At 40.3% G+C, this 23,622-nt stretch overlaps 2 protein-coding genes across 6 annotated transcripts in view; both read right to left on the minus strand.

The window, feature by feature from the left end:
• The window catches only part of POLR2K (RNA polymerase II, I and III subunit K), a 245,521-nt gene that overhangs the window by 161,625 nt on the left and 60,274 nt on the right, over nucleotides 1-23,622 (minus strand). The gene's annotated exons all lie outside the window — the stretch shown is intronic.
• Nucleotides 1-23,622, minus strand: part of VPS13B (vacuolar protein sorting 13 homolog B) — a 357,420-nt gene that overhangs the window by 48,905 nt on the left and 284,893 nt on the right. For all 5 annotated transcript variants that reach the window (XM_081873883.1, XM_081873885.1, XM_081873882.1 and 2 more), the window contains exons 40-42: nucleotides 14,503-14,699; nucleotides 9,884-10,065; nucleotides 7,533-7,882 (exon numbers count right to left, since the gene is read on the minus strand). In XM_081873883.1, the coding sequence (XP_081730009.1) occupies nucleotides 7,533-7,882; nucleotides 9,884-10,065; nucleotides 14,503-14,699 (729 nt within the window). The remainder of the gene's footprint in view (nucleotides 1-7,532; nucleotides 7,883-9,883; nucleotides 10,066-14,502; nucleotides 14,700-23,622) is intronic.

Raw genomic sequence — 23,622 nt, forward strand, 5'->3', positions numbered from 1 at the left:
GCCAGAGAATGCGTAGAAGCATATAAAAACAAGGAAGATAGCCAGGTCTCTCTAGCCAGCCAACTCCTTTTTGGCCACTAGTTTTTCACACAGCTCAGTCTGGTAGCTGCTGTTGTCAACACCTCATTTTGACCAAAAGAAAAAAAGAAAAAGAAATTTTGAGTTCTTGGGTGTACAAAATTTCCACACATTAAATGAACACCCCCCATCATCACACACAAAGCAGAACTTGGTTTCTATGGTGACCAGATATTCAAATGTGTATACAGTACTTCATTTTCCGTTATGAGTAACTATGCTCTTACTGCATTCCTGTGTTTCAAAAACATCTCCCCTTGGCTTTAGTGCTTTCTTTTCTAGAGGCGGAATAAAATATTGGAGGAATGGCAGGAGTCATGTTAAGACATATTTCTTGCACCCTTCCCACATAAGTCTAGGGTGACAAGGCATCCTATTTTACAGAGAACAGTACTCTATGTGAAGGGCTGTGCATTTAAAAGTGCTGTTTAAAATTCAAGAATCCTAAGAGAGAAGTTGCCCATCAACAGATAGCAGCGCCTACAAAAGGGAATGAAAAAGCACACAGGTCACCTGGTTACAGTCTTTCCTGAGATAGTGAGATGCATTGTGTATCTATTTAAATTATAGTATTACTAAATATGCATCTATGCATATGCAAATTTTATTCAAATCCATATTCTCATTTTGGATGGTACACTTCCTCTTTTTTGGCCATGTGTAAGTGCTCACTCTATATAGGCTGCTTATATACCCACCTTGTACTTTCTTCAAAATTTATCTGTAGATGGACGTCCATCCACACATATATTGATTAACACATGCTGACATCCAGCAAAAGATAACAAAAATATTATCAAATTCTAAAGAATATGGGGGTGCTGGTTTAAATGCTGTCCCCCAAGGTAGCAGGTGAAAGAGGTGGAACCAGTTAAGTATGGCAAAAAATGGGTGAATGCAGGGAAGGGTCCCAGAGGTAGCTGGGATAGAACTAGATTTAAGAGGAATTTTCCTTTGGGAGTTCCGAAGCCATGGGCTCCATGCTACAGTATAAATCTTGGTGTTTAATTTGGCCCTGTTCTCATCAACATATTCTATACAGAAAAGGTCAGCAGAACAGCCAAAGACTCTCATTTTGTAAGCAGGGAAGACTACTACAGAGCATCTGGATGTACAGTGTATCTGAGGAAAGTAAGGCTGACATTCCTGGTGCCACTTCAGAGCACACAGTTTGTTTTGGCACTCTACAATGGTGGATCTATTACTTTATTCTGTCAAGCTGCCATACCCACATGCTCAGAAATCTACCCACAAACATGGATTTCCTTGTTACAGATTTATGAAATGTTCTTCTTTAAAGGAAGGATTTAAAATCTAAAGAACTGAGTATGTTGCTATCAAGTATAGATAGGAATATATAAAGCATTTCCCCTTCAAGGAAGTATCTACTGGACTTTCTTGTTAAATCTGTACCCAGAAAGACTGAAAGTTTGCACTGCAACATGTTCAAAATTCATCTTAGTGGAATAAGTTAATTTGAAGTTTTATTGTCAGTTTACTGAAGTGAATATTTTTGCATGGTTATGGGCTTAAGCCTATGAGCAGAAAACCTATGTAGAGAACAGATGAGTAATATCAAACTCCTTATACCATTTGAAAGCATTTTTCTTTTCCTTATGCATGAAATTGTCAGTGACATCTTACCATACTCAGATGTAAAACCTCATGGGGTTAGAGGTAGCAGGTTTGGCTTGCACTCTACCAATCAGCCCAGATTTACAGGACAATCATATGCATGCATTCTTCAAACTAAGTTCCACTGAGTTGAATGGGATTTACCCCCAAATAGATATGCAGCTTTTGTTAATGAATTTGCTTGTTATTGGAAATCTATGCACTCAGTTATTACCTTCAGTGGAGTTCAAGAGAAACAATCGTACTTTTAAAACCTGTGTAGCTGATAGAAATGTTTGTGCATTCTATTTGTATTAATATGTATGTAATACATAAATGTACACATTTATATGTAATACTATGCCTCAGTGCATTGGTTGCATGACTGCAAAGCCCTTACTGCTAGATGGTGCCAAATGGTATATGAAGCCTGGCCACTTATGAGGGGTCAGCACGTAAAGCATAATACACTTCTGGCCCAGGACCACCACCTGGAGAAAAGAGTGGTTCCAGATATACAGCAGTAGGCCATCCCTAATCTAAAAGAACGGAAACAGGATGATCTTCAAGAAGCTAAGCATCTGTTTGGGAGGGGGCTGCAACAGACTGGATCATCACTGTGCAAATCAAAGTTCTAGTCTACACTGTAATGTCAGTATATTTATCTGCGAAACAGACCCTCAGCTACTCCCCGCATGCTCCTTGAAGCTTACACGGCCCGCACCCTGCCGTCAGGGTTTGGACGAAGGGGATGGTAAGCTTCAGAATTCCTTTAACGGAATACCCGTGCAGCAGCAGCATTGGAGGGGCAGGCACAGCCAATCCATACCCCTCCACCAACCAATTTTAACCAATGCCTAACCGCCAACCTTACAAGTTGTGACGATTTGCTAAGCAGTAGGCAAAACCCAAAAGGCACACACTAATCAGCCAATTGGGAAAATTCCTACTGGGCCCCCGCACCAAGGCGAACGACCCCATGACAGGCAGAGCAAGGTCAGAGCGCAAGCCCAACAAGGGAGGGCGGGCGGGAGATCCGGTGTCCACAGCAAAAGAGAAAGAGAAAGCTGTGGACCTTACTTAAATAGCCACTGATCCCACCCCTAAATTGGCAACATCAAATTTACCCCAGTATCACCAGTATCCAATCTACTCCAAGCCCCTCCTATCTAATTCTGCCTGGCAACCTGGAGTTTTGTCTGGCCCCATCCGCAACACGTGCTCTCTTTTAGTGAGAACACGCTTTGTTTGATCTAATTTTAAGGCAGGGTTGATTAAGCAGCTATATTTTGGAACTTCCTAGAAGATAGGAAATATCCTGATGGCCACATGTACAGTGGTACCTCGGTTTATGAACTTAATCCATTCCGGAAGTCCGTTCTTAAACCGAAACCATTCTTAAACCAAGGTGCGCTTTCCCTAATGAGGCCTCCCGCCACCGGTGCCCTTTCATGGTTCGGATTCTGTTCTTAGACCGAGGTAAAGTTCACAAACTGGGACACTGCTTCCCATTTTGCAGAGTTGGTAAACCGAATCGTTCATAAACAGGGCTGTTCTTAAACCGAGGTACCACTGTATATCATTGTAGGATTTGTCCGCTGGTTCAAGAGGTTGCAGAGCATGGTAAAATATACCACTCACCACAATCCTATCTGTGTCTATATTGCACATGCAATAAGCTCATTGGGTGAGTCTTCCTAATCACTGTCTTCCAGGATAGGTACAGGGTTGGTTCCTTGGAATGGGTATTAAAGCTATACGTGTGTGTATCTCTGTGTGTGTGTGTGTGTGTGTGTACACACACACACACACACACACACACACACACACACACACACATATTGTTTAGGTAGTTAAAAAAAAGTAAACCATCAAATGAAACTTGTCGGATTTAAACACATGGATTTCTCATATTTAAAAAGTGGCCTGTAATAAATTCTGTGGCACTTTAGAAATTATTTTAACAAGAATGTGTCTGGTGGGATGGTTTACATTTCCCTAATGAAATATCCGGGGCTTTCTTACTTAACTGACCCATTCACCACAGAATTCATTATCCCTAAATATGTAGCCCTTTGCAATAATGAAATACTATGGAATATGTGGAGCGTCTCCACTATATTTCATTTCAAAGAACTATTTTTAAAGCAATAAAGAATTATGCAATTGAAGCAAATGATACATTTTCACATATTTTCATTTTACTTATACAATCTTGCTGAATTAAAAACCACCTATATGCTCTATAAATTGGTTATTTTAAAATGAAATCTTACTACAGTTCAAACACAAATATGATGAGGGGATGGATTTTATTGGGCCAATCTTTTGTTGGCAAAAAAGTGCACATTTTCAAGACTTCTAGAACTGCTTTCAACAATAAATGACTCAAGTCTGGCATTTAAATGTACCTTATTAACAATCAGTTGATCAATCAGCTGACTGAAGTTAAAAACGTTTCTGTTCCCTTAATTTCAATGGGAGAGTTAAGCAGGTGCTTAAAATTCAGCTAAATCGTTTTGGCTAAATTGTGCCCCTGGTCTTTTAGAAGGCATTTTCCACTGTAAGACATTAGACTCTTAAGACTGTTACCTACAAAAGAGAATCAGTGCCTTGGTGGGGGGGGGGGAGATTCATCATCTTGGGATTTGAACATGTGACCTAGAATTACAAGCAAAGAGGCTGATGATGTCTTTAAAGCCTAATTCTACTTCTAAAACTACCATCATTATTTAGGGGAAAAAATTAGTCCGCATATTGGCAGAAACAAATACTGACAGAGGCTTCTGTTAATCTTGAACTCTTGACCTAAAGGTGCAAGGCCAAATTGCTTTATGCTTCATATGTCAGCTCCCATCTACAATGTGTATAAAATTACTTGTCTCTAATAATTCAGCTAGAAAATGTAAAAAACTCAACTAACGGTGGTGCTCTTGACTTTGTCCAGCAGAATAATGTGTTGATTGTGAGCGCTGCACACCAAACAACACTTAGTGGGAAGCTAATTTTCGGTATGTGGAAGAGGAGAAGCCACATAAGGAACATGTTCTTAACAATTAACGTTAATAAGCAGCTCTGGGTCCACTTCTGTGTCTGATGTCCCCTAATTTAAAAGTAGGCTGAGTTTTTAATCAAGTGCACCCTGGGTTGGAGACCCACCCACCACATCAGAAGATGGTGGCAAGAACCCTTGACATGAGAGGAAACGAGAAAATTACAACAACAATTACAGAAGCATATCCTCCTGTGGGTCATTTTGAACATTGCCACCCCCGTGTATAAATCCGACCCAACTATTCCTAGAATGTACCTGTCCGGAGTATGCTGCTCTGCAACATATGGCTCTACTTAATCAAATATACAATTCTGTTATTTTCAACTCAAGAGTATTCCTGTAAGGCACCCTGTAGTCCAAGTCAGTCATTCACACTCTGATGTGGTCTCAGACATTTAAATATTTATACACTACATTTTATTTATGTGTATACGATGTCTGATACTCCTTAACAGCACAAAGCAACTGACCTTTCTGAAGGCCATTTTGCAGTAGTTGCTGCCCTGCCAGCCCATGCGTAACGGGCCTCATCCAAAACTCTGTTTGCTTGTTTTCTGTTAAGCACATTGCTCAAAATATGACAAAAAGCAGAAATTGGAGCTACAAAGACTCTTTTTTCACAGTGATATTTGAACCAGCTGTAAAGATTTAAATCACACTAGCTCTTGTTTTATGAACGTCCTTTTACAATAAGAAAACCATGGAATGGCTTGAAAAAAAGAAACTCTTGATACAAAACAGATGTTTTTATCTTTTCTAGCTTTGCTATTGTAGTTCTGCGATGGGTAATTAATGCACAGTACTTTGTTTTGGTATTTAGATTGGTAAAGAAAATTATTTTCTTGCAGGCCTGGATAACTTAGGACAACTCAAGGCATTTTGAACAATTGCAGGGAAAAATAATCTACATATATATTTGGATTGCCTTGCACCAGTATTTTTGTATGAACAGAATAGGATGCAAGATTTGGCGAATGCTTTCAATGATATAATGAGGGGGAAATAGCTAGAGATACCTGATAGAGGGCTTTATTCGACTAAGTTTTACTCCAAGTAGCCCTACTGGAATTAATGAATCTAAATAAGTCATGTACAATAATTTCAATAAATTTACTCTTTGTAGGCTTAACACTGAAAACAACCTAGAAGATCTGTGAACACATATCCATCTCACATGGAGTTTGGTCCTCATAGTTGCTTATCCCAACATCACTGACTTTCTAAAACATATACAGTGGTACCTCAGGTTAAGTACTTAATTTGTTCCGGAGGTCCGTTCTTAACCTGAAACTGTTCTTAACCTGAAGCACCACTTTAGCTAATGGAGCCTCCTGCTGCCGCTGCGCCGCCAGAGCACGATTTCTGTTCTCATCCTGAAGCAAAGTTCTTAACCTGAGGTACTATTTCTGGGTTAGCGGAGTCTGTAACCTGAAGCGTTTGTAACCTGAGGTACCACTGTACAATGAAATACTACATATTACAATTCACCAGGTCAGATCCTGATCTCACCGGCATAGACTTAAACCCACCCAAAATGGCCCAAGGAGCTTTAATTTCCTTTGAAAACATGTTTTATGTGATAATAAAAAGACTTTTACTTTAAAGTGTGGGGAAATCTGACAATAAAGTGAAAGGCTATATTTCCCAAAGCTTTTGCCAAACCTTCAGAAGTTCACACATGCCCTGCACAGTTAGCTCTCTGCTAACTGAAGAGACAGAAACCCACTATCACAGCCGCTGCCCATTCTGACATGCCTCGACTCAGATGTAAGATTTTGATCCTCCAAACCAGTGCTCCCCACCCCCCGCAGTACTGGCACCTTTTTTTCTAGAAGAAAAATACTGGTTAAAAGTATGGCACTTGCTGTAACAACCATGGTGAGTAATGACGCTTTTTTTTCTAGGAGAAAAGTACTGCTCCTCTCCACTGAATTGCATCCAGGGAGTTGCGAGTGGATTTCTGCTAATGCAATGGGGCTTCTGCCCCAAACCAATAAAACCTCCTCCACTACAGAAAATGGTATTTTGGAGAGTCAGTGCGCCCTCTGAAATGGCATAAGATGGGCATGAGGGGCTGCAGTGGAAGCAGGGAATTGGCAGAATTTAGGGGACCGCTTTGTGAGAATGGAAGTGCCATTTAGTCAAGCATGGCAGCTTTGAATTATCCCAATGGCTTGGAAAATCAAGAACTAGCTGTGGGCCCACAAGGTCCCTTTGCTTTTCTTCCCATATGCCGAGGATCAGTTAGTTGCTTCCTGTTTGCAGTAAACCATACTTGGGAATGACACCAAACCAGCAAATCATGGCTTGTCAGAATGCAAACCACCATTAAACCATAGCTTGCACTGCTGATGCAAACAGCAGGTGCGAACCATTGCTTGCCAATTTGGTTATAATGGCAAAGTATGGTTTCTGCTAAAAAGGAAGTAACAACTGAATCTGATTGTGCGAAGGAGGAAGGTGCACATGAGTCTGATGCTTGCAAATGCATTTTATTCATTTCTAGAAGTGTTTATGTTCTGCCAGCTCATGTAAAATATACTGAAACTTGGTTTGGCATTATAGGTGAACTGGTTCTATGTGTTTATGATGTTGTAGGCTATCACTTTGCCTATTAATTTACTTTCAATCAAGTTTCCGGTTCTGCAAAAAGGGGAGGTAACAGTGTGCCCTATCTTCCGTCTCCCTTCACCCTACTAGCCTATTGGTAACCCCCATTTTCAGAAATCCTGAATTAGGGTATCCAGATTAACATTTTCATTTAACGTTTAGCTGTTGGCCTTACCTGTTGCCAAGCTTGGATGGTTTTATGCAGGGAGTGAATAGCATGTTGCCCGAAGCTTATAAATATGGGATCCACCATCACATTGCCATCCAGTATCTTTTCCGCTAAATTGCCAGAAACAGCAATCTGTCCAAGGACACCAAAGGGCTTCACAACAGCCTGCATTGTTACATTTCGGTATTCCAACAGTTTGCAGTCAATCCTAGTAGAAAACTGGATCTCCTTGAAGATGGCCCCATCACTCCATTGCCTTAGATAAATGTGTGGTTCTTTGAAAGAAATGATCAAATATTCTAGTTCGGATGGCACATTTTTATCAGAGATAAATGGATGAAGGAACTTTGGTGGCACTGTGAAATAAAGGGGGGAAATCAATAGTACAATGTTGCAAATGCAGACTGGGAATGAGTGTGTTCAGTAGATCAATATATGCAGAACACTTTACAAGGGAAAAAATCTATGTATTTGTTCAGCTCAGTTAAGTAGCCACTATTATATAGAAATCCCATCTTATTTGAAACCAGAATAAGCACACAGGGGATGAAAATGAAACCTTAAATTTAAATACTGACAAATAATAAAGAATAAAAATTTTGTTATTCAAAGACTCAGTGCTGTCAGGAACTTTATATTATTTACTTTCTTCTAAATCAAAACAGTTAAGTATATACATGTACATTTACCTATCTGACTGGATTGGGTCTGAGCTGAGCCATATTTATTTTTTCAAAAGCTTGTGGTTTCTGCTCTGTATGTGCATATTTAAGCATAGGCTTGAAACATGGTCTAAAGGCACATTATAGAATTCTTGCGGGAGCTAACCAAATCTGAGTTGGGCCACTGCTTGAATGGGAAACAGCCTGGGAATCCCACATACAACTCCTTTGAGTTCCACAATGGAAAAAGGTGGGATATAAATGTAATACAATGAAGTCTTTTTTGTGTTGGGCAAAATTTAGTACACTAAGGCCCCACACTAAGTAGAAACACTAGTTATCCCTAACTATCATTGCAATTACAATGACAACAATAACAGAATCAGCAGAAATAATTCCCCTACACAACAAATTGAGCTAATCAAGAATTAGCCCAATAGTAATAAAAATATGTACTATAGATCAGAGCCAACAAAAGATGTTGGAAAGTAAAAACTGGAGACCAAATTAGCATTTAGAGATTAATGCAGATAAACTCATATGATTATCTGTTTCGATACAGCGCTGATGTGCACTTTGGAGAAAAAATGTAATTATTAACAGTAATGGCCTCAACATCTGGTGAACACATAAGGGACACAGAAAAATATCTACAATTAGCAAAGTAGAAAGGAAACAGAACTATCCTAGGTAAATGAAATCATACAGTATTTTAAAAATGTAGATGCTATTTTAAGTAAATGGATGTCACCAATCCAGAATAATGGGATTTTAACTTGCAGAAAGCCAACATCCTAGAAATTATCTGCCCTATAGCAAGTCTGAAGTAACCACAGCTTTGGATATTTAATTGTCCCACTATGAATAAACAAGCAGAGAATACAATGATAATAGCTGCCTAAGGAAAGTTCTTTCTGAAAAAGGAAAATTTAAATACTGACAGGAACTGCATTTGGTTCAAGCAGCTTCTGCCTTTTTATTATTTACCATTTGAAAAGTCAAAAATATGGAAGTGCGTGCACAACTGATAAGGGGAAGAAGGCATACATTACTATATTCAAGACTGTACATATTAACGTTAGCAAAACTTGTTTTTCCAATATTTAGCTGTTAGGCTGTGTTTTTCTTTTTAAAAGGCTCAACAAGTTCAGTAAGAAACCCAATTTTTGAAGTGTGCTTAGTTATTTGCTCATCTTTCCTGGAAAGCATTATTTGATATCAGACAATCTAACGAAATTTCTTGGAATAAATTTGACATTAACACAGCAGCACATAGTTACTGAACAAAAACAGATGGGACTCCCCTTCCCCTTCTTTTTAGAGTAACAAATGAGCTTCCATTGCTTGGAGTTTGCTTCATAATTTCTTTGATAAAGGTGGATGTAAAAACTTCCAGCATCAGTGCAAGTATGCTGGCAAGTGGCTGAATTTGTTCTATCAGATGGCCCAAAATAAAGTGAAGGGGGCACTTGTGACCATTAGCCAGGACTTCGAAAAGGCAACAGCACCTTCTGCAGATACTGGATCCCAAAACACTCTTTCCTACGCATTCTTGCTTCCGATAAATGGTTGCAAGTTATCTGAGCATATGGTTCCAGGAACCAAGAAACTGCAAATATAAAGCAGGTGGGGTGATGATGAGGAAATGTAAAAACAACAGTTACGGTTTTCTTCTTGTGAGTGTACTACACGTACCTGTGCCCAACTGATCCAGATGGTGGCAAAGGTGAAGTTCCAAATGAGCAAACTGAATTGAAACGCCAAGGGCAGGCACAAACCAAGGGGTAAAACAAGAGTCCACCCTGGTACAGGCTGCTAGGGCAGGAGGAGTTACAAGCTGATCACAAGCACTTTGAGAGCCCGATTCACTTTCGGAGCTGTGGCAAAAACAAAACCAAACATGCGAGTGTATTATTTCAATATATTCTGGTGCTTATCATGGGATTTGACCATTTGCAATGCTGTGTTTGGGGGCACAAACACTGAGCAGACCGTGATTATTTTGGATAACCACAGCAACACAACTGGTGCACGCATCATTTCTAGGGAAGAGTTTGCAAAGTTTTCTAAAATGCTAGCATATCTGAACAAGGAAAGTACTCTTGAGGAGAAAAGGGTGAGGGAAACAACCTTTCAGCAATTATTAAACACTTTTTCATAAATGTCTGAACATTTATTTCAACACCACAATACAGGAGTTTTAAAAATGTAACCAGAGCCTATCACTTAAGTAGAAACGCACTGCACACTTCTCAAGCAATACTGCTCTCCTTCCCATTTGCACTTAAATTGTCCTCTAAAAATGACTTCCCCAAATGTGGAAAGACCTACATTTTAAGATAGAAATCTAAAGCTGTAATTTTACCATTAACATACTATCCCATTACATTGCCTCTCAGTAACTATTTGCAGTGCCATGAAATGCTTCCAAAAATTATTCAGCAATCATTTTCAAACATCCACAAATCCCCTCAATGGGGCTTATTTCTAAGTAGTCAGGTATAGGATTCCACTGTAAATGTTATATAGCAGGGGTAGCTAACCTGTGGCTCTCCAGATGTTTTTGGACTACAAATCCTATCAATGCTCACAATTAACAATGCTGGCTGAGGCTGATGGGAGTTGGAGTTCAACACCATCATCTGTTACATAGGTTAACATCATGGTGTGACATACACACACATATTAATTCATTCTAATTGGTAGCAATCATCCCTGTTCTTTTTGTTTGGAGATTTAAATTTGTGACTTAATAAAAGCAAGGATAAGGTAAAGGTAAATGACTCCTGGACAGTTAAGTCCAGTCAAAGGCGCTCATCTCACTTCAGGCGCTCATTTCGCTTCAGGCCGAGAGAGCCGGCATTTGTCCACAGACAGCTTTCCAGGTCATGTGGCCAGTATGTGCAGTTCTGGCACAATGGGACACTGTGACGAGTGCCAGAGAGCATGAAAATGCTGTTTACCTTCCCGCCACAGCGATATCTATTTATCTACTTGCACTGGTGTGCTTTCAAACTGCTAGGTTGGCAGAAGCTGGGACAGAGCAACAGAAGCTCACCCCGTCGCGCGGATTCGAATCGCTGACTTTCCGATCGGCAAGCCCAAGAGGCTCAGTGTTTTAGACCACAGCGCCTTAGGACTGCCAAGGATGTGCACAACTGGAACACCATTACAGTATACAATAAAGAAGAGCAATGCCATACAAGGGCATTTATGCATAAGGACAGACAGAGGTAGGGTTATTGATATGCTATGTGGCATCTTAGAAACCTTTTGGCTTTTAGGGGCAAAATGAAAAAAGGTCTGGTAAAACCTGGGTCACATTGACACCATAAACTTAAAAGCACTCATACTACCCATAAATTTGGGTTTTGTGGGTTCTTTGGAGGATGCCATGACTATGAAAGTAGCATACAAATGCTTTAAATGGTGTGAATGCTACCTTAACCAACCCTTTCCTTTCAACTGCAGAGAGTAGGAGAGGATGAACTTTCACAGTGCAAAGCCCAGTAGCTGAGCTCCCCTTGGAGCTAGTTTACTTTTGACAGTAGAAAGAAAACCCAGAGGAATAGCATTAGTGGCTGACTACCAGCAGGAGTGGCATCTAAATGGTAGACCCAGTATCTAATTATCTTTGTCTTAGGGCATACGTATTTACCTTTTACTTGTGCTAGGTCAGGGATGGGGAGTCTGTGGCCCTCCAGATGCTGTTACAATTCAACTTTCATTAACATGGCCAATGCTCAGTGAAGATTCAAGTTGCAGTTCAATAACCATATGGAGGGCTACAGTACTGGGGGACTTCAAAATATATCAAAGCATATATGGAGAGGCAAGAGGAAATTTTTGACACTTTGCGAAGGCATAAAAGAATACCCGTAACTGGCTTCCTAATTCCTAGGCCTGCAAGTATAATACAGCTAACCTGATAAATTGATACGCAGCATTTCCTCTTTCCAATTTTAAGTTAGCAAAACCACATGCATCTCTCTTTTCGTAGTTCTAAGCAAGTCTAACTTAAAACCCCTCTCCCCAGAGCTACAATGAAATCCCACCCCCTCCACCTCATGCAGAGGCTACCCTCAGTTTCCTCGCTGCTCCCCTCCCTTACTATTTATCAGCCTGTCTTCTTGCTGGTTAAATCACACTGGCTTTCTTACATTACAAACACCAGTATAGCTGTTTAGGGACTAAAATTATAGTCACACTCCAGAGTCCCTATACTTATCCAGCACCATCTCCTAAAGCCTCAAATGTACCTTCTGAGTCATATTATTCTTTTGTCAATGGAAGTAAACATTTATGCTTTTATTTTTCAATTTAGGGAACAATGAATATTTTCCACATCATAATATTCCACATAGAAATAAGAAATTATAGCAGGGCTATCACTGTCAAAAAACCCTTTCAGATAACACTTTTTAATGAAATCTCAGGCACAGTGATAAATCCCAAATGAACAAGAATTGTGACTGCAATTCTAACTGCTTTGATAAGGGCAAGGGGTTGGGGGAGCACTACTGAATTCCACAACCTTTTTGCTCAATTCTCACAGAGTTCACATTTCTGTGGTACTAAGCTGACCACGAAGGTAATTTTGCGAAGGTCCCACATTCAGAGGAATTAACCTTGTCTGAAACACTTAACTTCTCAGTGATGAAAATGCATTCCTTCACAATTAACATCAAGAAATCATTTCAACCTAGTATGATCAATGGAAACCAGATGTTTAATACTTTTTATTGATTTGTTATCCGTTTTCTTCCCTGAATTATTCACACACACACACACACACACACACACACGACAAAAAATATGCAAACTCCACTCTCCTAATTCAACTGCTTTGTTATTTTTTGTGTGAGAATGTGTGGATGGATGAATAGATATGTATGTATGTATGTATGTATGTATGTATGTATATTTACTTATATGTAATGATTTATATCCCCCCTTCTACACACCATTCAAGGAGGCTTACACTTAGAAACATTTAGAAAGTACAATATTTTATAGAAGTAAAAATATGACACACCTACAGAGAGAGAGAGATTCAGCAAATAAAATAAAGGCATAGAACAGAAAATTACCTACTGGGGTCACGAAGAGTCGGAGACGACTAAACGACTAAACAACAACAACAACAACAGTAAAACAAGGGTATGCTGGAATTAAAACGTATTCACCATTTCACAAAACAACAGCATAAGGGAGGATCAATCAAGCCTTGTGGAGCAAAGAATAATATAATTTCAGTGCAACCACTGAAAAGACCTTTGTTGCCATAGTCAGGACACAGAAAAGGACACAGGTAGGCTGGTACAGGAGGTGGCAGCCCCTAATGTATCCTGTGCCCGATACATTTAGGACTTTAAAGGTATTCATGACACTACAGTGGGAGAGATTAATAATTAAAAAAAACTTCTGTGTTCCTGTGTCCATTCTAAGATCCAATGTGGTGTAGTGGTTAAAATGTCAGCCAAGCCTGGGGAGACCTGGGTTTAAATCCTCCTTAGGGCACGTAGGATGAGCCTGTGCTTTCAGACTAACCAAGTTGTTTTGGGGATAAAAGCAGGAAGGGGGGGGGGGAAGAACCCTGAAGTCACTGGAAAAAGAACAAGATTAAATTATAACAAGCAAGCAAACAAATAAGTACCAGAAACACAGTAATTAGGTTGGACAGGTATTTATCAGGGGTGTTTTCTGTGTGGCTGCTCTGTTATGAGGTTCAGTCCCCATATGGGACAGTTGCATATTCCTGCATTGAAGAGTTTGGATCTGATATCTCGCTTTATCACTACCAGAAGGAGTCTCAAAGCGGCTAACATTCTCCTTTCCCTTCCTCCCCCACAACAAACACTCTGTGAGGTGAGTGGGGCTGAGAGACTTCAGAGAAGTGTGACTAGCCCAAGGTCACCCAGCAGCTGTGGAGACGCGAACCCGGTTCCCCAGATTACGAGTCTACCGCTCTTAACCACTACACCACACTGGCTCTCATTGCAGTGGTTTGGATTAGATGATTCTAAGGGTTGCTTCCAACTCTACAATTCTATGATTCTATGTCTAAATTGGTATTTTGGAAATCTTTGCCCAGTTATGTGTTTTGACCATGCAGATTTTAGCATTCTTCTAGTCTTGCAAACCGGCATACTGAAGTGTTTGGTGTATTAGTCAACTGTCAGGCTAGCAAGCTTTCTTGCCACAAATAATATATTGTGGGAAGAGTCAATGGCTTTCTTTGCTTTGGTGACCTACTTCTGTGACCTGATACCAGAAGTTATGCATTTCCATCAAACAACTGCAGTTTTGATTACCTTTGGTCATCCCCTGCATTCTGGCTGCTGTTCAGGACAATCCTCCAAAGATCTGAGGCTACAAGCTCTTTTTGGTCAACCATTAAGTTGATATTAGGCAGTGGCAGCTCACAAACTTTGCTTTCTGATAGGCTGAATTCTCTGAAAGCAACAAATGACTTCTGGAGCTCATCCCAGTATTCCAAACTGCAGGGAATCTGTAAAGTTAGCAAACAAATCTTAGTTGCTTGACATTTCTTGACAAATATAAAAACATGCGTTTGTAGCTACACTACTGGTTTATTTTAATTTTAATGGTAAATAGCCAAGATATCTATTCAGTGATATCCTTAACAGATTTCTTTTAGAAGTTTCATGTTAATATAGCTGGCATTGATATAGGTTTTTATTCAATTCAATGGGGTTAGGATACATCTCCAGTTACTACAATTTGTACAAACACTCCAGGATCACACAAAAACACATTCTGAACAGATATTAAACACTCTAAAACACAACTTAATTGTGAATTCCACCATGCATCAAGAATATATTTTCCTACGACATTGATTAAGTGACTTAAATTTTCTGTATAGTATAAATACAGTTGGAGACAGAAAGTATTATTTCCCAATGTACATATGTTAGTGATCAGAAACTATAACAGTAAGCAGCTAATTATCCACTTGGGCCCTTTTCAGAAAGGGTGTGATCCATCCAAGAAAGGATATTCCACCTCTCTTAAGCCACAGTGGAAACCAACCATCAAAAGTTTGTTCTTATCTAGATACAGCATCATCTTGTTAACTGCTGTACAGCCCCCTACTGTATCTAAGCACCAGTTTAGAAATGTCACAGCTACTACCAATTCAGATTATGAAAAGTAGAACATATTGACAACACTAAACTCCAAAACTCACCAATTTCAAATTACTATTAAGCAAGGGAAGTGGCAAAACAGAGTCCTGTTAAGCTCTACATATTCAATCCTATGGAAAGGGCAAATATCACCCACCAAATATTTCACCAAGTGATCCAATATTGTTATAGATTTGCAGGGGATCCCCTCCCCCTAAACACTATAAATTAATAAATTGTAAAATTTTGATTACTTGACTGGAAGATTGGAGGCCAGTGAAAAAGTACAGGCTAAGCTTCCTACTGGGACACAGGTGGCGCTGTGGTCTAAACCACAGAGCCTAGGGCTTGCTGATCAGAAGGTCGGCAGTTCAAATCCCTCCATCAGGATGAGCTCCCATTGCTCAGTCCCAGCTCCTGCCCACCTAGCAGTTCAAAAGCATGCCAAAAAGCGCAAGTAGATAAATAGGTACTGCTCCGATGTGAAGGTAAACGGCGTTTCCATGCGCCGCTCTGGTTCGCCAGAAGCAGCTTAGTCATGCTGGCCACATGACCTGGAAGCTGCCTGCAGACAAATGCCGGCTCCTTCGGCCTACAGAGCGAGATGAGCGCCGCAACCCCAGAGTCGTCCATGACTGGACCTAACGGTCAGGGGTACCTTTACCTTTAAGCTTCCTACTCTCAAGCTCATGTGATTACACACACGGGAAATCAGTCAAATAACAATTGGGCAGACTGCTACTGCACTCAGGCTCTGCTTTTGGGCTTCCCATAAGCGTCTAGTTAGCCACTGTGAAAACCAAAGGGCGATTGGGGGGCCAATATCACACGCATGATGTCAAGACATTGGGAGGAGCTGGGTTAGAGCCAAACGCTGCATCTGCACAGCTTCAATGGCTGGTAGCTCCTCCTCCTGATGTTGCCACTAGCTGGAAGCTGCTGCTTCAACCCTCATTCCCCTCCACGGCTGTAACATGGTCAGCTCTGTTATTCACCTCTGCACTTTTGGGATGGTGGGGAAGCCCAACTCTGAAAATATAGGGGGGTGCAAAAGGGCTTGGTCTTCTGGACCTGGCGCCCCAGCTGAGAACAGAATGCTGAACTAGATGAGACTTTAGTCTGTTCCAGCAGAGCTCTTCTAATGTCTTTATGGAAGGTTAACTAGAAGAAGGCCTTAAAAAAAAACACCAACCCAAACACACCGCTATTAAAAAAGCAAAGCAAATATTTATTTTCACATAATCTTTAATTTTAATATGTGTGAAACATAAAAGCCCTCATATGTTAACAAATATACAAGATACAGTGAAAATGTAATATGCTATAAAATAAAAACTGCACATTCATCCTTTAGTGATCCCCTTTAGGAATGCTAGTTAGATTCTGGGAGTCGGAAAAATATCAAACTTTGCAGTGTGAAATATTTAAGAGTGATTTATAGCCTGACACCCAAAGGCCTAGCAAGGAGGAAAGTCCCACTGAAATGCATGGGGTTTACAGTGGCTCAGAGCTTTGGAAACTGGATTTGGCAATTTAAACTGATTTAAACTCTACATTTCTAAGCATATCACATTATTTGTCCTTGTGGGTGGATGGGGGTTATTACTAATGGCCCAGCTTGGTAAATATAAAGGAAGATGACTGCTTTGTGCAGTAGCAGCTGCCAAAAATAATAGTTTGAAACTTGGATATCAAGTATATCGCACAAAATGACTCATGGGCAAGGGAAGTGAGGATATTAGTTGCACTAGAAAGTGTCCCATAAGAAAAATAAAATTGTATTCCTTTTGTCTTCAAAATGATTAATACTCTACCTACATTTCAAATAATGCTCACCTCCTGGGATATTGCTCCTACCATTTCCACAATAAAAGCAAGGAAAGTACCCTGGCATAGTGCCAATAACACACACACACACACACACACACACACACACACACAGCCAGAACAGAGCAGCTCTCTGAATTTCACACACCTCAGTTCTCCATGTGTTGCATGGGACCCAAGTTTATGAATGAAGCTGAACAGAAGTAGTCAAAGGCAGGGCAGGGCAATGACAACAATGACTTGGTCTCCTACTACAAAGGTGGGCCAAGAAGCTGCTACTGAAGCCTACATGCTCTTGCATGAGAGGACAGTGGATGCTAAAGTCTAAGTAAGCTGACTGTATGTAGCTCCCTGGAATGCTAAACAAGCCACCTTTGGTGTGGATGATCCCTCAGTGCCTGAGTTTGGTCATCCTGATAGAGGCTAGGAGAATAGGAGGTCTGAGACCCTTTTTATTTTGCTGCATCTCTTCACAGCTTTTGATATCATCAGCCATAGTGTATTTCCAGTTGTCACCTGCACTGCAAAGGAAAGCTTTGGCCTCCAGCTGCTGGCCAGCTTCACTTCCCCGTCATGCCTCTTGAACTGACGGCTGAATTTAGGGGTTTGAGGCCCGAAAAAACTGAATGAAGAAGGGACAGCTTTCACGGCTTGGGGGAAAGTGGGATGGGGAGGAGAAAATGGGGGTGTGCAGTACAGGGATCAGGCTGCTACAGAAGAGACTGGGGGAGGAGAGTGGGGTGCCCTATGGATGCTGCATAGTGGAAGAATGCAGGGTGGGTGGATAAGTGTCAGGTGGGGACTGAGGGGACAAAGGGAAGAGAGCAGTGCATATATGGAAGTGGCAGGGGGGGGAAGCAGGGTAATGCAGGGCTCAGGCAATTCATTTCAGAAGTTCCTAATTCACAACTTGTTTCCTGCTTTCCTTAGGGATTCCTATTCCAGAAATAACTACTGTACAACAAAGCATACATATTAGAGTAGACAGAAAATATACACATTTGTTCGTGAGTGAACTCTAACTTTTTACCAAAGCCATCTAAATAAAAGAAGCAGGGGAAAGTATTATCTGCAAGAAGTCAAACTACAATTTTGTTTTAACCCAAGCTTCTTCCTGAAAAGAAAAAGCTGCTAGTAATCAATATATCAGAATGTCCACCCCACCCCTCGTTTATTGCCATTTCCCTTATACATTTCTCTCTCCCTTTCACATACACACACACACGTACACAAATGTAAAGAAAACTATTTGATCTACATTTCATATGTGTCATTTTGTGTGTCCCCTAGAAGCCAATGTTCTTTTTAAAAAATCCACAGTATTTTCCTCAAGTGAATGCGCCACCTGAACATCACTTGAGTTCAACTAACATACCTCACAGTCAGTGATTAATTTGTAAAATGAGAGGTGCCTAGTTCCATGACTGTCTGTCTCTTATCTGAAAGCTTTACTCTTTAATCCTTGAATATGCATGTTTGGTTGAGAGAGAGAGAGAGAGAGAGAGAGAGAGAGCGCACTCAGCATAATTTATGACACAATGCAAAGCCACTAAATTTCTCCAACAAATTCTGAGACTCAATGAAAAAAAAAACATGTAAAACTATATATTGTCATGCATTTCTTTATTCTAGATATGGAGGTGACGTGACCCAATGGAAGACATGATATGTTCCTACAAACTAGACGCCTTGGTGACCTTGGCTTCAGTGGGAGTTGTTCACATATAATTAAGAACAGGACCTCTGCCTTAAATAAACTCTAATGTTAAAAATGTTCTCCTCTAATGTTAAAAATTAAAATAAAACAACCACCACCACCTGCATTTTGCTTCCAAGTCATGACCGTTACATGCATCAAGCAGCTAGTATATACTCTATACCCATTCCACTACACCTGAGTACATATTATGTTCTATAAAATAAACCATAGACACTCAGTTATATAGTTGAAATGCCAGAGAAGTCATGTTTGCATGGGGGGAAAATATAGTTCTCTTTTTACATTATCTCCCCGCCTTTTAGATGACTTTAGAAAGAGGCTTCTATACATCTTCAACTAATAGAAGCCATAAAACCCCCTTTGTAATATTGGAACCAGTTGAGAAACCACAAGTATTCAAATGCAGGAAATCATGATTTTATAACATTTTAATGTGATCTACTCTTGGGAAACAAAGTTAACCAAGCCCTATTTTTGTTCAGGAAATATTCCACTGTACAGTTGTAATACATTGTGGTACAGGGTACAGCTGCACACTTTTCACCTGTAATGCCCCACTGGTATTGTGGCTTTGCTGCATTGCATCAAGATTGCCTTCCTGTCCGGAAAGCCCTCTAAGTACAAACAAGACTCTAAGCTGAGGTTTTATTTTCCCTTGGTATCAGAATATGGTAATTCAAGAGCCCTGAGAAATACTTTTTTAACCTTTATGAAGAAATATGCGGCATTCCTTTATTTTTAGGGAAAGCATGTGGCCAGCTTATCTTATCAATTCATCAAGCTACTAGGTTTTAGAGCAAATGCAGGTGTGCTGTGGACTGCAATGTGCTACAAAGACTGGATTTATTCTCATTAAAAAGGAAACAAACAAACAGATATTTAAAATATTGGTTTCATGAAAACACAGAGAGAACAATGCATGAAACATGTGTGCATATATATATATATATATATATATATATATATATATATGATAATATGCTGATAAGACTCAAACCAATTTCATATGAGGAATGCCTCTCCTGTCTTTTGTTGTACAAATACCCTTGGAGGTCACTTAAAAGTTTGACTGCAAAGACAGACAGAAAGGCATTGTACAAATATTCTGCTCTTAATATGTACTGCTTGGCTTTGCAACCAATGGATGCAGAGCTATGTTTCATATAGAGCTATGGAAGCACATCTCATACTGAACTGCTTTCATAGGTACTCTACATATCACCTTGAAATGTAGATTCAACATGCTAGTAGGCATTTGCTTGTTTATTTAGCTCTCAACTAACTTTGGGGAAGAGAACATCACGTACTGTGCAAACAAATAAGAAAGGCACTTTAAGAAAGACAAATGGATACATAATGGCTTGAGGTCAGACAGCAGTAGTGCTTTGTGGACTCTCTGTATGGATATTTTATCTCTATAAATTGCTCTATAGCAAATCAGTCCATTTCTCCATCTAGCCTAGTAGACAGGCAGCAGTTCTCCATCATATCAGGCAAGAGTTTCCTCTTTCCCAGCCCTGTTACCAGAGATCCTTTAACTAGTGGTTCTGGGATTGCACCCAGCAATAACAGTGCTGCTAAATTGTAATTTTAGCGCTTTGAGGCTAAAATGATAGCATTCAAGATATAACCACAGGGGCTTCAAGCACATAGCTCTAATTGGCAGATACTCTGATGCGGCAGTTGCTTGCAAGCTTGAGAGCTCCCACAGACATACAAATACTGCCTGCATTCCATCTCCATGTATGGAAAAAAATCACAAAGTCATCTAAGAAAACATCTTGATGTTCGGACATCAGAGCTTGGGAACCTTGCAGCAGACGAAATGTAGGCCGCAGTCCTAAGGTGGTTATGTTGGTGAGAAATGAAGGCTGTTTTAACATCCATACCCTAAGCTTTGTTGGGCTTGGAGGTCACTCTTACCACCCCCTACCCCCATTGGGAACAATACTGTAGGAGGGAAATCACTGTCGGGGGGGGGGCATTAGGGGACTGAGAAGGTCTTGGATCCAAGCAATTCTCACTCTTCCCACAGAGTACCCCCTTCAGGGGCCCAGTGACACTGGAGATCTGACAGCAGTTGTGCAGGGGTGTTAGGAGGTTTTTAAGGTGACACCAGAGCTCCTTCTTGGATACTGAAGAGGGAGACCTGATATATTCTATGGCCCCTGAGATACCCACCCAAAGGCCATGGGATCACACCCTTAAGATCGAAAAAGCTGTGTTCATTTCATTTACCTATAAGAAGCTGTGGTCATTTTATTTACCAATTAAAATGCCAAGAGAAAGAGATTACATAGTCAAAAAAAATCTGTTTGACCAGTTTGCTATAACTAGCATTTAGAACAGGCTAGTGTTAGTCTTTGCTGTCAATAATTGTAGCAGAACTTTTGTATCTTCCCTTGCTAATGCTATGAACTTAACTCACTACCTTGTCATGCCCAAATTATTTGGATTTCCCAAATACTTGCTTCTGAAATTTGAGAAATGAGTCAAACATCAGTAAAAATTGTGGTTTTCCAAAAAGCCCTTTTCCCAGCCTCTCAAATGCCAGCTCAACCTTGCAGTCTCAATGGGGAATGCAAAACAAAAAGGAAATGGAATCAGCCAAATATGAGGCATTTTCTGTTAAAAGGAAAAATTAATGCCTTTGACGTTGATCATAATTACTTTCCTGTTGACTGCCATGTCAAATATTTCCTGAAGTTATGACTTATAGTAAATCTCAAGCCAATTGCTCTAAAGCCCATACTTCCTTTAGCCACTGTTTTAAGGAGCAACTAAGTATTTGAAAAGCTGTCTATTTATAGGGTAACATAGTGTTGAAAATACCAAACTCATAAACTCTTAGTGCAGGAATACTTTAGACAAGCACAGGCTTATTGATGCACTTAGACAATAAATCTGTCCTACACGTGATCCATTCATTTACACCTAAAAATTCCAGCGATACATATAATGAAATGTAGCACCTATTTGGTTGGACCTGAAGATCCAGTGGGGCTTTCCATTCTACACCACCCCCCTCAAACCACTTGAGATCAGGTAACTTTCAAAACAGCATGGATTTATACTGTGGAAGGGTGGGAAATGGTAGATCATTTTCTGCTCATGCAAAACCACATTGGGATCCAAGCTCTTTATTTTATAGCTCTGACACATTTAACTTTTGTTTACCAAGTTTCCTTTCCCCTCCCCTTCCTCTAGATTCCCCTGTGTTGAATTTTAGACCTTAAGCTCTTCAAGGTAAGGAACTACCCTACTGTTCTGTATTATACATATTGCTGGAATCAAATATAAAAAAGAAAACAAATATTGCTGGATTCTTGCATTTACTTCCAAAGTTTGGGCTGATTAACTAGGTTTTCCCTCTACTGAGTCTCAGCAAAACTTTTATGCTCTTCAGATAACCATACAATGTTTTGCTTTTTTCTTCTTCGTAACAGACACTTTTTCGAATTGATGAAATCTGGCTAAATCAAAGTGTTCCTGACATTTGTTAAAATGAACAGTCCCCCAAAAAGGGAGAAAAAGTTCTAGCCATTTCAAATATAAAAACTCAAAGATAGTCTAGCTGGAGAGAACTGACTTGGGACCAACAAAAGCAATTTACATGTCATGTGACGAAGTTGCAGCCTAAGCTTGCAACTTTAATGTTAAACCTACATTGGACAACAAGCAAAATAAATTTTAAAATGGTTTCTGGTTTTTATATTTCATTTGCAACATTCTGAACAGATCCCACCCCAAATCTGGGTCCAGCCATGTCATACATGGAGTTGCCTGTGTGAGAACAAATAAAAACTGATATTCTCCATAGCAGTTCCTTGCTTCTTGCTAAGACAGCCCACCTAATACTGGAGGAGCATGGGCTTCTTTGTCCTTGCTGAAATGGGGACAACCCTGGACCTCTCAGGAAAGGCTACTATTGTGATTACTATTTCAATTTATCAGTTGTTTGATGCTCTAAGTGACTTACAATGAGTCTCTAAGTGACTTACAAAATTGTAAGAGAATAAAGCATAACATTAAAGGGGAAAAAACAATACAATAAAAGCCATACAAGAAATTTGGGCAGGCCAAGACTGCTATACACAGGGCCCAGGCTTGCCCCGGGGAGGTAACTTCAGTGCTGCTAACACAGCAGTTTGACCACACACCCAGAGGCGCACTCCATTGTCTCTGAAGACAGACAGATGCCAACTCACAGAAAAGACTCAATAAAACAGCAGCAAAGACATAGTAATCCATCAAATGCCTGGGAGAAGAGATATATTTCTACCTGATGCCGAAAGGATGTTAATGATAGTGTAAGTGAACCTCACTGGGAAGAGCTTTCCACAACTGAAAGAGCCCTTGTCATCCACTGAACCTTCCTCAGAGGGGGCATTTGGAGGTGGGCCTCAGACAAAGACCAAAGGGTCCAAGGGTGAGAGGCTCCAAAAGATACTGGGCTCCAATATATTAGGGCTTTGAATTGGTTTCCAAAGCTTAGGGCTTTGACTTGGTTTGGAAACATACAAGTAGCCTGTGAAGCTGTGGCAGAATTGATGTTATATGATTAGCCTGCTTCACGTCTGCAACGATCAGCAGCTGCATTCTGCACTAGCTGCAGTTTCCAAACAGTCTTGCACTAACCCATTCATGAGGTTTCCAGAGCATAGATTACTGCAGCCAGGTTTTTCCTGTCTAGATAGGCTGATGGCCCCAAAAGACCCTAAGCAGAGTGACAACGG

Source organism: Podarcis erhardii (genome assembly GCF_964252035.2).
Source record: "Podarcis erhardii genome assembly, chromosome: 8".
Taxonomy (NCBI): Eukaryota; Metazoa; Chordata; class Lepidosauria; order Squamata; family Lacertidae; genus Podarcis; species Podarcis erhardii.